The sequence below is a fragment of the Cynocephalus volans genome, chromosome 1 (assembly GCF_027409185.1).
Source record: "Cynocephalus volans isolate mCynVol1 chromosome 1, mCynVol1.pri, whole genome shotgun sequence".
In the NCBI taxonomy this organism is placed as follows: Eukaryota; Metazoa; Chordata; class Mammalia; order Dermoptera; family Cynocephalidae; genus Cynocephalus; species Cynocephalus volans.
Genome location: NC_084460.1, coordinates 130,758,694 through 130,772,989, shown reverse-complemented (window position 1 = coordinate 130,772,989; position 14,296 = coordinate 130,758,694). Strand labels below are relative to the sequence as shown.

The 14,296-nt window shown below is 39.0% G+C and overlaps 1 protein-coding gene and 1 pseudogene across 1 annotated transcript in view; one reads left to right on the top strand and one right to left on the bottom strand.

Annotated features, from left to right (window-relative positions):
- Positions 1-506: 506 nt before the first annotated feature.
- The window catches only part of CCDC191 (coiled-coil domain containing 191), an 89,189-nt gene continuing 75,399 nt past the window's right edge, over positions 507-14,296 (bottom strand). Inside the window, exons 14-17 of the mRNA XM_063111353.1 lie at positions 7,527-7,670; positions 5,706-5,858; positions 5,030-5,175; positions 507-659 (exon numbers count right to left, since the gene is read on the bottom strand). Of these exons, the coding sequence (XP_062967423.1) occupies positions 515-659; positions 5,030-5,175; positions 5,706-5,858; positions 7,527-7,670 (588 nt within the window). The 3' untranslated portion in view covers positions 507-514. The remainder of the gene's footprint in view (positions 660-5,029; positions 5,176-5,705; positions 5,859-7,526; positions 7,671-14,296) is intronic.
- On the top strand, positions 8,450-11,821 carry LOC134386938 (ATP synthase F(0) complex subunit B1, mitochondrial-like; annotated as a pseudogene).

The window sequence follows — 14,296 nt, the reverse complement described above, 5'->3', positions numbered from 1 at the left end:
GTGGTCAAAAAGGATGGGGTCTGGAATGTGTGGCACTGATGCTAAGGTATAGAAGACCGACCAGCTATGCCTCCTTTTCTAGGTACTCACTACTTTTTATTTCTGTTTAATGTTACATTTATCAACAGCTCACATTAAGCTGTAAGGACACATTTTTCTTCACAGGCTCAGGCAGGCAAACACTTGTCTTTTTTAAAGTTTACTATGCTAAAAATACATAGGATACATGTAAACAGTGGAGCTCTAGACCGTTCCTTTGGATGATCCCACTGTGATAAGTGCTGTAGTGAATGAACTAGCAATCCAGAGGTCAAAGAAGAAAGTACAAATTCTCAGAATTCCTTTGATCCAAGAAGTAGCTCACAGAAAATAACTCAGGTTTGTGTGTGGGTGGGTGGCAGTAACACACGTCATGGCCCAGTCAAGATTCCGTCCTCAGCACTGCGCTAGTCATGCTCACTGGCACACCAGACTTCTCAAGGGCCGAGTGTCCAATTGCCCATACAACTACTAGTCACCATGGTGCTAGCATCTGGAAGTCTGGAAGAATTTCGGCTACCTTCCTACGGAGTTGCTCTCGCCTTTCTTCCTTTACTTTTTCCTCTTTCATAAATTTGGTAAACTTCTTCCATGTCTGAAATGTGATCCAGAGAATCCTCCTTTAATAAAGAGGGGGGAAAAAATGAAATAATAAGGAAAAGCTGACTTCCATCTGAAATACATTAAAAACTTTGTAAAAATAACTCCTATGTAAATAAGACATTATATAAAAAGTGTGGAAATCACAAATGGTATCCAGACAGTATGAAATGCTACGAAGAAAATAAAGCAAGAAGAGGGTACGAGAGTGACCGACAGGTAGTTCTATTTTCGATTGGGTGGTCAGCGAAACGCTCTGAGAAGGTAACATTTGAGCAGAGCCTCCAATGGCTTCTGATAATACAGGCTATGAGAAACACTCCCCAGCTGATCTGATCTCAGCCTGTATATTGTGCCCAACCCAGGACCGGTGATATCGGCAGGGGCTCCAGGAGCCACACACTCAAGGCAAAGATGCTAAAAAATTACATACAGAACGTGCCACAGTTACTGGTATTGAGGCACCAGTGCTTAGACATACATTTAAAGAGCCTACTGGTAACCTCACCTTCAACAATAACAAAAAAGAAGTCTTGAATTTCAGTTAAAAAAAAATCCTAACATCAAGTTCTGGAAATACAGTTCTGGAGGGTTGCTTGTTGAAGCTGAGTGTCTCTGCTGTCTTAGGGAAGCGTGCAATGGCCTTTTAGGATTCATTAGCGCCTATCCAGCTGAACACTAGGAGTGTGGGGGAAGCCAGATGGTCTCTGTGCACAGAGGGAGTGACACTGGTGAACAGATGGTTTGATACGGTGAGAAGGGGCAGTGGTGGAGAGCACAGGGCTTGTGGTCTGGTGGTGAGGAGAATCGGGAGGTTTTGAATAGATGATGTCTGAACTGAATTTTTGTCTGGCAGAGAAAAGGCTACCTAGAAGAGGCTATGTCTTGGATTCAAGGCAGAGAGGCAAGAACTGCATGGTATGGTGGGAACTGTGAGTGGAGTCATGTTGTTGAAATCAAGGTACAGAGTAGTTACATTTATATTCTTACAACAAGAAGCAGAGATGGTACTTGTTCTGGCCTCTTACCCATCTAATGAAGCCCTAGAATGCACTTGCTCATTAATTTATGGCTGTTGGTTGTTTGATGTTTTTGATAATGTTGGTTTTTGTTGGTAGAGGCATTACTTTAAAAAAAAAAAAGACTCTCCAATGAGAGGACCAGCTTCATTGCTTTCTTCTTTCATCCATTCAGTCCACCATTTACAGCTTGCCATACTAGCTATATGTCCCACAACCAGTCCTTGACTCTATCTTCCACTCTTTTTTGGCGGGGGGAGGCAGCTGGCCGGTTTGAGGATCTGAACCCATGACCTTGTTGTTATCAACATCAGTCTCTAAGTGAGCTAACCAGTCAGGTCGTTTGGGATCTGAATAGCCTATCTCTATCTATCTATCTATCTATCTATCTATCTATCTATCTATCTATCTATCTATCTATCTATCTAATCTATTATGTTTTCTACTAATTATAAGAGCCATGGACCATATTTTAGGTATTTTTTATGCCTACCAAATATGTCTTCATAAATTACACGTGGGTGTATTATGTAATAAGTATGATTTAAGTCACCCAAGTAAGGGTTCTTAACCTGGGGTCCACAAACTCTTTGACATTTTGTGTAAGTTGTATGTGATGTACATATGTGCATTTTCTGGGGAGTAGGTCTTTGACTTATTACTACCTACTTCATGCTGGTTCTGTGGTTGAGAACCACAGTAACAAGGCAATATTAGAAATATGAGAAGTATTAATTCAGCTGAGAAGAACTGAACAAATGCATAGCTGAGCTCTGACTACAGAACTGCAAAATAAATGCTGATAACAAGAGACTAAGGACTGGTGACATCTGTTACCAAGGGTATAAATGCCAGACTTATAAAATTATCTAGAAGTGATACAGATATGTAAAATTAAACTTCATGTTCTTATTAGGAATCACCTTTCTCAATGTTATTACAATTTAAAGATCACGCCTAAGACCAATAGACTTCTCTCCTTCCTTCCCTTTCACCCACAGCTCTTCTATACAGTAGTCTTTCATTCATATAAAATTGAATAAGAGTTTTAAATATCAATTTTTTAATGTTAAAGTTCCTTTTAAAAGACCTGTGACTTTAAATACTAGTGTCACCCCCACAATAAAATTCATCTATCCATTCACCAAATATTTACTGTGTACCTCTATACCAAACACTTTCATGCCCCGAGCATGTAGTAGTGAGCAAGATGTGCTGCTTCCACTCTGTGGGGAGGGACAGGCAAGAAACATGGACACAGCAAATTACATACTTTCAGAGAGTCTTAAGTGCTGTAAAGGAAACAGGGCAGGCTAACAGACAGACAGTGATGGAGGCAGAGTGGTCAGGGAGGTGACAAGTGAGCAAAGAGCTGAATGATGAGCAGATGAGGACATGTGGCAGCTCTGAAGCAGAAATGAGCTTCGTTTGTCTGAGGAACGTAAGTTACAAGAAACCAGTGGGGCTGGGACACGGGGATCAGGCAGCAAAGTGGGAAGAGATGAAGTCACGGCAGTGCTTTTATATGAAGACGACACTGACTGAGAATTTATTTTTTTCTGATTGCATGGGTTCCTATACTGATTTCATAACTTCAAACCCTGAATAGATCACTATCTTACTATTATATTTTATAGTTTACAAGTTGAGTGTGAATTACAAAAATGAGGAGGAACACTAATGCAGGAAGAAGAGAATGTTTGGGAGTCCAAGGAGCTGCCATTTGTTATTTGTATGCTTTGGGCAATTCACCTGCCTGCGTGTGGCTTGTTTCCTTGCCTGAAAATGGAAATCATGACATCTGCCCCCCGTGCCTGGGTTACAGTGCCATCAGTTTAGATGGTTTATATGAAAGCCCCAAATCAATCTCTCAGCTTGTATATGGCAGCTGAGAAACAGAAAGAAAACAAAGGCAGGCAAAAAGGATGTTTAATTATAATATATTCACAATGACACTAAACTAAAAAAATATTAGCTATTATTTTGGGCCAAACAGTGCATTAAGTGAGTTACTATGTTACCTTGTTTACTCTTCATGACAACCCCATAAGACAGATTCTGTTATTATTCTCATTTTATAAAAGAGCAAGAGGAAAGAATCGAAAGGTTGAATTATTTGTCCAAGGTCACACAGATATTGAGTCCTAAACTTCAAACTCTAAAACTTAAGCATTTTATTCAAAGACTAGTCTTCTGAATACCCTTACTCATTGCCTATTTACTTATTTTAGACAAAATTATAATCAATTTGCTTATTTATTTTCCAGCCCATTAACTTCCAGTGTCTGTAAATTAGACAAGGATGGGCAGGTTTTGCTGGAGGTAGACACCCTAGTGGCAACAAGACAGGAAAACTAGTATTAAGAACAGATACACACACATATGCACACACACACAAATGAAAACAAAGAAACCAAAAATGAATCGAGGACATTGAGAAAGGGGCACGTATACACTGACACAGCAGTCTTCACACCTCAGAACTCGGAGACGTCAGTGAATACACCCAGCACATTAACTGATGCTCATAAGGAATCATACCAAATCCCCCAAAAAGGGCAGATTATTTTTTTACTCTTAAAGGGAACTGCATAATGAAATTTGAACATTTCTGTCCAAAATGCTTAAAATTAGAAAAGAAAAAGGTTACTTATATATGGAATGTTTTATTTCCCAGACACTGATTAAATAAGACATAACTATTTTAAATATTAGTATGGCATACAGTATGATTCCAAACATATAAAGTTCCAAGCCAGGCAAAATTAAACTGTAGCATTGAAGGCTATATACTTAGGAGGTAAAAGTAAAAACACAGACAAGGAGGTGCTCATTGTAAATGTCAGGAGAGTAGTTTACCTTCAGGAAGGACCTGTGATAGGAAGGAGCCCATGGGACAGCAATGTTCTACTTCTTGCCCTCAGTGGTGGTGACATGGGTGTCTACTTATAGTAATTCATTAAAGCTGTATTTGTATGATTTAAGCACTTTTCTATATTTGTGTTATATTTTACAATAAATGTTAAAAGAAGAAATTGAACTTAAAAAAATAAAACTGTATGACTCATAAAGAATATAGCACATTTGCTTCAGTGTGTTTTATGTATTTCACATCATTTTATTCTCTGTAAGGTAGAAAGGGCAGATCTCTGCCTCCTCCTCATCATAAAGACAGGGAGCCTGGACCCCCGCGGGGTTTACTATCTTGCCTTTACCCACATAGTCAGTGAATGAGCTGGGACCCCCTTGTCCCTGAGTGCCCTGCTCTCCTAGCCTGCACCTCATCTTTTCAGACACATTCCAGGAATAGAATGTATTGCCGAGCAATTGTGAAGTCAGTGAGTGAATTTCCTTAGAGATCAAAACCTCACCTGTCACTATGCTCCGCCGCAATCTCACGCTTGTTCTGAGAATCCACCTTTGCCTCTCTGACCACATTAAGCCAGACCTCGAAAATCTTCTTCTGAAGAAAATGTACACAAAGTTTTCTTACTTCTTCCTCTAGATTAGTCTGGTACTGGGGATGAGGACAGAACAGAAGTGAGACAAATAATACCAGTAGACAAAGAACTACAGCAAATAAACGGTACAAACAAGAGAACAGAAACAAACAAAACAAAGGAACGAAGCACACTAGGGGCATAAAGAGGAAAGGATAACATGGCAGCCAAGATAATATCCTCTATAATGTATTATAAAAATAATAACAGAACCAGAGTGGTAGAAACAGTTATAATATTGAAGGGTAGGTTTCTAATAAAATCACTTGAGCACTATGAGGCAAGAAACAAATGAGTTAAGAACAAAAGCTAATGTAATGATACATTACAGCTTATACACACATACTCTGTGTGAAAAGGAATATGTGCTTAAGATTTTATACTAAGAAAAAATTGATCTGACATTTTCAAATTCATTTCAAAGCAATGAATTGGATTGACTATTGTTCTTGAAAAAACATAAAGACCATGGACACTCTGGATTCTATTTAGTTTTCTTATGTAGGATTGAGCAGTGTATTTAAAGTGCCCTTCCATATGGCCTTACCTGTAGCCAGCTCCGGAAAACTCTCCTGAGCAATATTTGGGAATAAAATTGATCAGCCTGGGCTGTCTTCCCAGCCAGACTTTCTCGACTATGCTGGAACCAAGTCAGCAGGCATTTCCTCTGTAGGGCCAAAGAGTGATGTTCTTCTGCCACCTGGACAATTTTTTAAATGAGAAAAGGAAATTATTCCTTAAGTTTTAAATCATTTAAGGAAACACCTACCTTGGCAAATGATGCTGTAAACCACATTTAGGCAATTATTAGAGAAGAATAATCTGAAGGTGCACACAGCCTGTCCTAAAGCTCTGACTACTGACCCTGCTATATGGAGGTTACAGCATCACATTTTGCATGGCCTTTCAATGCTGACTCCCTGGAGACCACAGTGACCGGCTGGTAATAGAAATGGGATAAACAACTAGAGAGAGCCATCACTTCACTTCCACTGAGTTTGGGAGTGGGTGGCTGGCAACATTCTTGGTTTGCTCTCCTGGAGTCTGGATAGCAACTCCATAACAAACCTGTCTTTATTATGTACTTAACCATTGTCTAATTGAGGAAATGCCAATACTTTCAGCTACTTTCGTAGGATGAGCTGTCACCAGCATTGAAATTTAGACATTATCAATGAGCCACAAAACTATGTGATAGAAAAATAACGTGATGAATAATTTAATGTCTTACCAACTTAAAAAGCTCAGAGTATCATTCCATTAAAATAAACACACAACTCAAGAGCTTATAGATTTTAAAAATAAGTTATATTCTTTTAAGAGGCAGGAGGGGAAAACCTTTCTCCCTTAGTCCTCTCCAGACAATGATGTAATTTCTAAGCCTTGTCTAGCCATCCAGCACTGTAAATCTTATTAATTCAAGCAAATCTCTTGGCAATCATACTTATTAGCTAAAATGACCATCACAGGAGGTCTCTATGGTACCTGACACTTTTGCCTGACTCATCCTAGTCTGGAAGTCAAAAGGCAAGATAACATTTTATCTATTTTGAACTTCATGATTACTTACTTGAATTCCCTGTTCTACGCACTGGATACATTTGCTAGAGAAATTCCAGAAATATCAAGTGTTTGATTTCATATATCTCTGGGCGGTAGAGTAGATTACTATTCTCTATAATAGAATTATACGTCCACACACCCTTTGCAATGTGATTTTCCAGTGCCCCCCAATGGAGTAGATGGAGCCTCCTTCTCCTCCCAATGATCTTGAGCTGGGCCGTGTGATTTGCTTTGGCTAATGAATTGTTAGTGGATATGATACAAGCAGAGGTTTCATATAAGTTTACATAATTTGGTCTGGCCATTTGTACCTCTGACAGTTGCCAGGTGAAAAGCATGCCCTAATTAGCTGTTGGAACCAGAATGAGAGGCTTGGAGAGAGACCTGAACCCAATCCACACTGGCCCAGAGACACGTGAGTGAGAAATAAATACTTGAGTTGTAAGCCACTGATATTTGGGGGTTGTTTATTGTACAACTTTATTAAAGCAGAAACTTGACTAATATACTTAATGGTAATAACTTTTCCCTTTCTTAAGCTCTGCTAAAATTGAGAGAAGCCTCTGTTCATCTTAGAGATATGTAATCAAAAATTTACTCTAGTTTTTTCCAACCTGTTCAATTACAAAAGCCTTTCTCTACCTTAGAAGACCAAATCTAAAGTCTTATCAAAACAAAGAAATATACTCAGTTCACTTACCTTTCTGGCTTTCAAAATACTAAACTCCCCTGAAAGCCTAATTGGGTATTCATCCTATTTTTAAAAGTCCATTTTCTAATGTGGGCATAACAGTGTGACACTGACCTGGATGTTTTGCTTGTTTTGCATTCTCAATCTCTTCCAAGGCTCCAGACCTTTTTTTCTTATCAAGACCCTTTTATAATGTTCTTTGGCTATTTCTTCCAGTTGCTGGTTCCTCTTAATTCTCTTCTGCTTCTCTAGTTCTTTCTGGAAAAAATAAAGAAATAAAAATGCCATTACCAAAAATTAATGAATTTCATTTCAACTAAAAGCTAATGAATTTATTTTGAAGATGTAACCACTAAACAGTGTATAATCATGATAAATATAGCTCTGGAACGTAAAAAAAAAAAAAAAAAAAAGGAAACAATCCTGCCAAGAGAGTCAGGAAAAGTTGGTCATGAACCCTACAAGAATCTGGGCTATGAATATGCTTGGGTTTATTCGGTATTGTTCACAGAAATAACTTACCTCTCACCAAGTTCTAAAAAGTAAAACATCTAGATCGGAGAGCAATCGGGATTTTTTCCTCATTATTATGTAAAACCCAGCAATGCAGCCCCTTCATTTAAATTGTGGCTTACAGATTTACATACAAATAACCCTCTTCAAATGTAAAGATATGCTACTAAAAGTCTAGAAGAATATTGTTACTACTAAGCTGTTTTTCTTTAAGTGATGAACAATAAGTCCAGAAGTAACTTAAAAGTATTTGCTCATCATTAAGTAGCCTTCCCTCCTCTGAGAAGGAGAAAGATGAACTCTCCCTGGTGATGCACTGAGAAAAGATACCCCATGGCCCTCAAAGGAGACTTGCACCCCTGAGGAGTATGCCTGAGAAAGATGACAGAAACTTAATGGTCTACCCTACAGATATCATCATCTCTTTTTTTCTTTTTTAATGAAAATAGCCTATAATAAAGGTGACAGAAAAAAATCTACCTGGAAGTGGTGAGTGGTAGCGAGCGACACCTGCTATGAAAGACATGCGCAAAAGCCAAGACTGCAGAACGCCTTCACAGTCGTCATCTTTGCAGTATAAATACAAAAACGTTGAATTTAATACGGTTTTTTTTTTTTTTTTTTACTTCCTACAATTTCACAACAGGAAGAGGGCAATGGTGAACTGGCTGATTTTGGCAAGCTACTTAATGTGCCTGATGAGTGTTCTGTGAGAAAAAAATTGAAGAGAGCACTGGAACATTTCTAACATGGAAAGGAGAATCACTCTGACCTTCCAGTGCAAACTACCTATTTCTGTATAAGTTCCTAAAAATGAAATGTCCATATTCTCTAAAGCATAAACCAAAATAACCTTAATAATCTTTATTCCAGGCACTTGAGATATTTGTTGAATGGAATGGCCAGAAATAAAAATTATTTACAGCAATTTTCTTACGAGTAGTAAGAGAAAGCTGAGCGTTAAGTGGCGAGGAAAACAGAAACTGACCATTTTCACATCCACTGAAATATCACTGTAGCATCCAGGCGGCAGCTGCGCGATGCAGACAGAAATCTAACCCAGACAACAGCCCTTTGGAGAAGCCCTCATCGGCCAAAAGAACCTGCTCACATGCACACATATGAGGGTACTTCAAAAAGTTCATGGAAAAATAGAATTAAAAGATGATATGAATCTCTCCACGAACTTTTTGAAGTACCCTCGTAAGTTATGGTGTAAATATCCTCCTGGAATTATAACTCTACAGTATGTGTTCTAGGCTCAAACAAACAAACAAACATTTTCAGATGGACTGTGGGGAAAATAGAATTTTTAAAATTCTTCATTTCTGTGGAAAAATATAAAGAAAAACATTTATTAAGAGTTCAGCTTGATCAAAATTTTGTATTTTTACACGGCAATTTAATTCTAATGTGTATTTCCTCCCTCAATTAAGGATTCCTTGATAGAGTTGGTTGTATTTCATTAACATAAGCAAATTTTCCATTTCCTTGCACATAAAATGTCTATATTAGCACCTCTATCCATGATTTTCTGTGAGCATTACAAGGTAGGATGCTGTGTGTTTTGATACAGCACTTATATTGGGGATCTATGCAGTTAGTGTTTCACAGAGCATGTAGTTCACTCAGGCTAAAAAGGGATACAAAATCTGGGTTTCTCTCTGATTTAAATTATGTCTTACATAATTAAAAATGACATACAAAAAATAAGACTCATTTAAATGTGTATCTATAGAAGCCACTATGCTTTCAGAGAAAGACTGGGAATTACACCTATGTGAAGAAAAGTACAGGGCAGGCTGGCTGGTTAGCTCAGGTGGTTAGAGGGTGGTGTTATAACATCAAGGTCAAGGGTTCAGGTCCCTGTACTGGCCAGCTGCCCCCCCCCAAAAGAAAGTACAGGGCAGTCAGCACTGCCCCCAAACTCTGCCTTGCAGTCATTATAAGCTACCCTTCCATTGTGCTCTGGAAAGTATTCCTGCTTACCCACTGCTGTACTTTGTACCCTTTGATCTCTTGCATCATGGATTTCTCCCTCACTATCAGAACATTCCTATAAGTATGGAAACGTGCTGGTCTCTCCCATCTTTTAAAAAACAAACAAAACCCAAAATCAATCACCAACAAAAAAGTCCTTCTTTGATCCCATGTGACCCCTATCTATATTCATGGTCTCTATTTCCTCACATACTCTCTCCTAAGCCCACTGGAATGTGCCCGCCACCCCCTTGCCAGTGTGCCACTAAAAGCCCTCCTGTCCAGGTCATGAGTGAACTCCATGTTCCCAGATCAAAGAGTCATTTGTCCATCTCCTTTTAACGCAGCTCAGCAGCATTTAGCCGGGTTAACCACCACCACCACTCCCCTGACAGAAACACTTTTTTCTCTTAGCATTTTAATTCTAAACTCTCCTGGGTTTCCTTCTACCTCACTAGTTCCTCATCCTCAGAATAATTATTCATATATCCCAGGACTTGGTCCTGGACTATCATCTCTTTTCTATCCAGTCAATTTCCCAAGTTGATTTTAGCTTTTTCCAAAGCATTCAAAACATTGACATGTTTTTTTTACTTGATTTCTTACTACAGTCTTGATGTCCAGGCTTCTGTACCCAACTGCATATTTGACATGCTCATTTGCATGCCTAATAGGCATCTCACAGTTAATAACCTCGAGTAGACACTGGGGAGACCTCCTCAGCATGCAGCACTCAAATATGACCTCCTTAGAGAGGTCTTACTTCCTCCATTATGCCTCTTCCTCCTACTTCCTTAGTTAACTAGTTTATCACCTTTTTCCTCCAACTAGCATATTAGCTTTTTGAGGACAGGGCTGTTGTCTCATCTTCATTGCTCTATTCTAACACCTAGTACAATGACTAGAACGTAGTAGATGCTTTACAAGTATCTGTTCGATGCGCAAAGATGCTTGTTAAGCAATTATGGAGGACTTCAAATATTGCCTGGTTTTCTCTGATAAAATCATGTTTTCAACTTCAAACTTCAACTGTCCATCAATCAAAACCATATTTATACAGTCACTAAAGTTATTGCTTGATAAATATTACTAGAAAGTAAGCATTTAATAAAAATAGAGCAATGGGATGTTAAGCGGAGGCTAGATTTTTATTTTCAGAAGGTTATTGTGTGTGACTGATGAGTGACCATCTTAACTGCTGCACTTGACAGGCTCTCCCTTAGTGTTAGGGACTCTAAGCTGTAGCCATGTCTTGCCCCTGTAGCATCTCTTCCTGAGTACAGAGGACAAGTTTGTCATGGGCTTATCCCTGAGGAATTCTTCCACTTCCTTTATCCTAAAACTGGTGTCACAGGACCCAACCAAACATAATTGGGCTTATGTTTTCTATCCAAAGAAATATATGCGATTGCCCAGAGACCTTCTCTATCATATCGACACTAGGGTTGCTCATCTATATAACTAGAAAATAGGGTATCTCTGTTGGACAATTTGCTGATAAATTCAATGAACAAAAATTGCCCAACTAGAAGAGATGAAACAGATTTCCATTAGTTACATCCAGGATGCAACTGATTCTGAAAAGTCACAACAGTTGCTGGTTCAGAAGTGCCATTGTGTTTTTGATCCCATAACATTGCTATGACTTTGGAGGATGCTTATTGGGAACGGCTATAATAAAGTATATAAGGAAGTAAAGAACTGCCTGTGCACAATATGATGCATTAAAAGGAATAAGACTACATGATAAATGGTGGAGAAGCTCACTGGGCAAAGCATTTTTGCCCAGAAGGAAAAGAAGACAATTGCCATATGTGTGCATTTTAGATCTGAAGCTGCTCTCAAGGTTGAAAGCACAGCCAGTGTGTAAATGCATCCATCTATCTCAATTTAGACAGCTGCAGTTGACCAACTAAATGGCAACTATGAGACAAAATCTTTTCGTCTATTTCTGTGGACTGAAGTTCCTGAAAAGGAAAGTTCTGGGCTTGATATAGTGAGAGAAATAAAACAATCTCTTGGCTGGAAATGTATTTTTCATCACTCTTGATCTTGATAAGCATTTTACTTCCAACAGTAAAAAAGCTGGACTGACTACAAATTAGTGACTTTTTGCGAAATGATCAGAGATCTGAAGCCATCCCCAAATTTGGAGAGACAGGCACCTTCACGGAAACACAGGACCCCAGCATTTGCTTACCTGAGGCAGAAGCCACCAGACACCATACGAACCAGTAGGAAAATTAAACTAGAAAATTTGGTTAATTGCTGGAGTCTAAGAGTGGGCCAGCTCGAAAAGAGCGAAGCTCCTGGACATCACCGTTATGGGGGTGGTTACTACCCTCCTTCAGGCTTTTCCTCTAAGAACATGCCGGCCTCTCACAGAAAGGATCAGGGAGAAACCAGAGAAAGATCCCACCATGATTCTGGCTCGGGGAGAGGAAGAACAGCAACTGCAAAATCTGCCTAGACCATTCTCCTTTAGGAAACCAAAGGCTTCATCTGCAGTGGCACCACCTGAGGGCACTGGTGGAATGGCACTACAGCTGGGGGAAGGGGACTTGGGGAATCCTGTCCAGTACAAGCCCCCAATAATAATAGTGGATTACAGCTGGAAAAACTGTGAAGACAGATTCTCTCTGCGGAGCAGCACAAAGGGAAGACCCAAAACCTAAAGAGGAGACAAAAACAAAGTCCTTAGAGGAACTCATATGTTGCCCATAGCAAGAATGAACTTCAAACATAGTCCAATTCCTTGTTAGATTAACATAAATCTCCATACTAAAGGCCTATTTATCTCATTTTCTGTTGCCCTCAACAACATGTCTAGCTTTCAGCCAAAAAAATTCAAGACATACCAAAAGACAAGACATAAAGTCTAAAAAGATAAAGCAATAATCAGAACAAGACTCAGATATGACAGAGATGTTGCAACTATCAGAGAGGGAACTTTAAATAACTTTTAATAATGATGTTAGAGGCTCTAATGGAAAAGATAGACATCATTCAAGATCAGATAGATGATTACAGCAGAGACATGGAAACTATAAGAAAGATTCAAAGTAAAAATACTAGAAATCAAAACCACATCGTAACAGAAATGAAGACCTTCAAAGGTCACTAAACAACTGAGAGAAGAATCAGGTAACTTGAAGATACAGCAATGGAAATTACACAAACTGAAAGGCGAAAAAGAAAAAGGTGAAAAGCACAAGAGGGTATCTGAGAGCTGTGGGACAATGTGAAACAATGTAACACTGGCATAACTGGAATCCCAGAAAGAGAGGGACAGTTGAAATATTTAAATAAATAATGGGCAAATATATTCCAAAATCAGTGACAAAACACAAAACCATATATATCTAATGAGCTTAAGACCACCAAGCAAGATAAGCAAACCAACTGACAAACATACCATACCTAGATATTTTATATTTGCACTGCTGAAACCAAAAACAAAGAAAAAAAATCTTGAAGGAAGCTGGGGGCAGGGGGTCCCACATTACCTAATGTTATGGACTAAATGTTTGTGTCCCTCTAAAATTCATATGTTGAAGTCTTGACCCCCAATATGGCTGTATTTGAGCTTGGGCCACTAAGAAAGGAATCACAGTAGTCCCCCCTTATCCACAGTTTTGCTTTCTGCATTTTCAGTTCCCTGTGGTCAATCACAGCCCAAAAATATTAAATGGAAAATTCCAGAAGTAAATAATTCCTAAGTTTTGAAACTGCATGACATTCTTAGAATGATGAAATCTTGTGCTGTCCTGCTCTGTCCTGCCTAGTATGTGAATCATCCCTTTGTCCAGCATATCCACCCTATATATGCTCCCTGTTAGTCACTTAGTAGCCATCTAGGTCATCAGATAGACTTCCCCAGTAGCACAGTGCTTGTGTTCAAGTAACCCTTATTTTACTTAATAATGGCCCCAAAGTGCAAGAGTAGTGATGCTGACAATTTGAATATGCCAAACAGAAGCCACAAATTGCTTCCTTTAAGTGAAAATGTGAAAGTTCTCAACTTAATAAGGAAAGAAAAAAATCATATCCTGAGGTTGCCAAGATCTATAGTAAGAATGAATCTTCTATCCGTGAAATAATGAAGAAGGAAAAAGAAATTTGGGCTAGTTTTGCTGTTGCATTTCAAACTATAAAAGTTACAGCCACGGTGCATGATAAGCGTTTAGTTAAGAGGAAGCAGCATTAAATTTGCAGGTGGAAGACATGAATAGAAAACATGTTCCGGGCCGAGCCCGTGGCGCAGTTGGTAGAGTGCTGCGCTGGCAGTGCAGCGACACTCCCGCTGCGGGTTCGGATCCTATATAGGACTGACTGGTGCACTCACTGGCTGAGTGCCGGTCACGAAAAAACGACAAAAAAAAAAAAAAAAA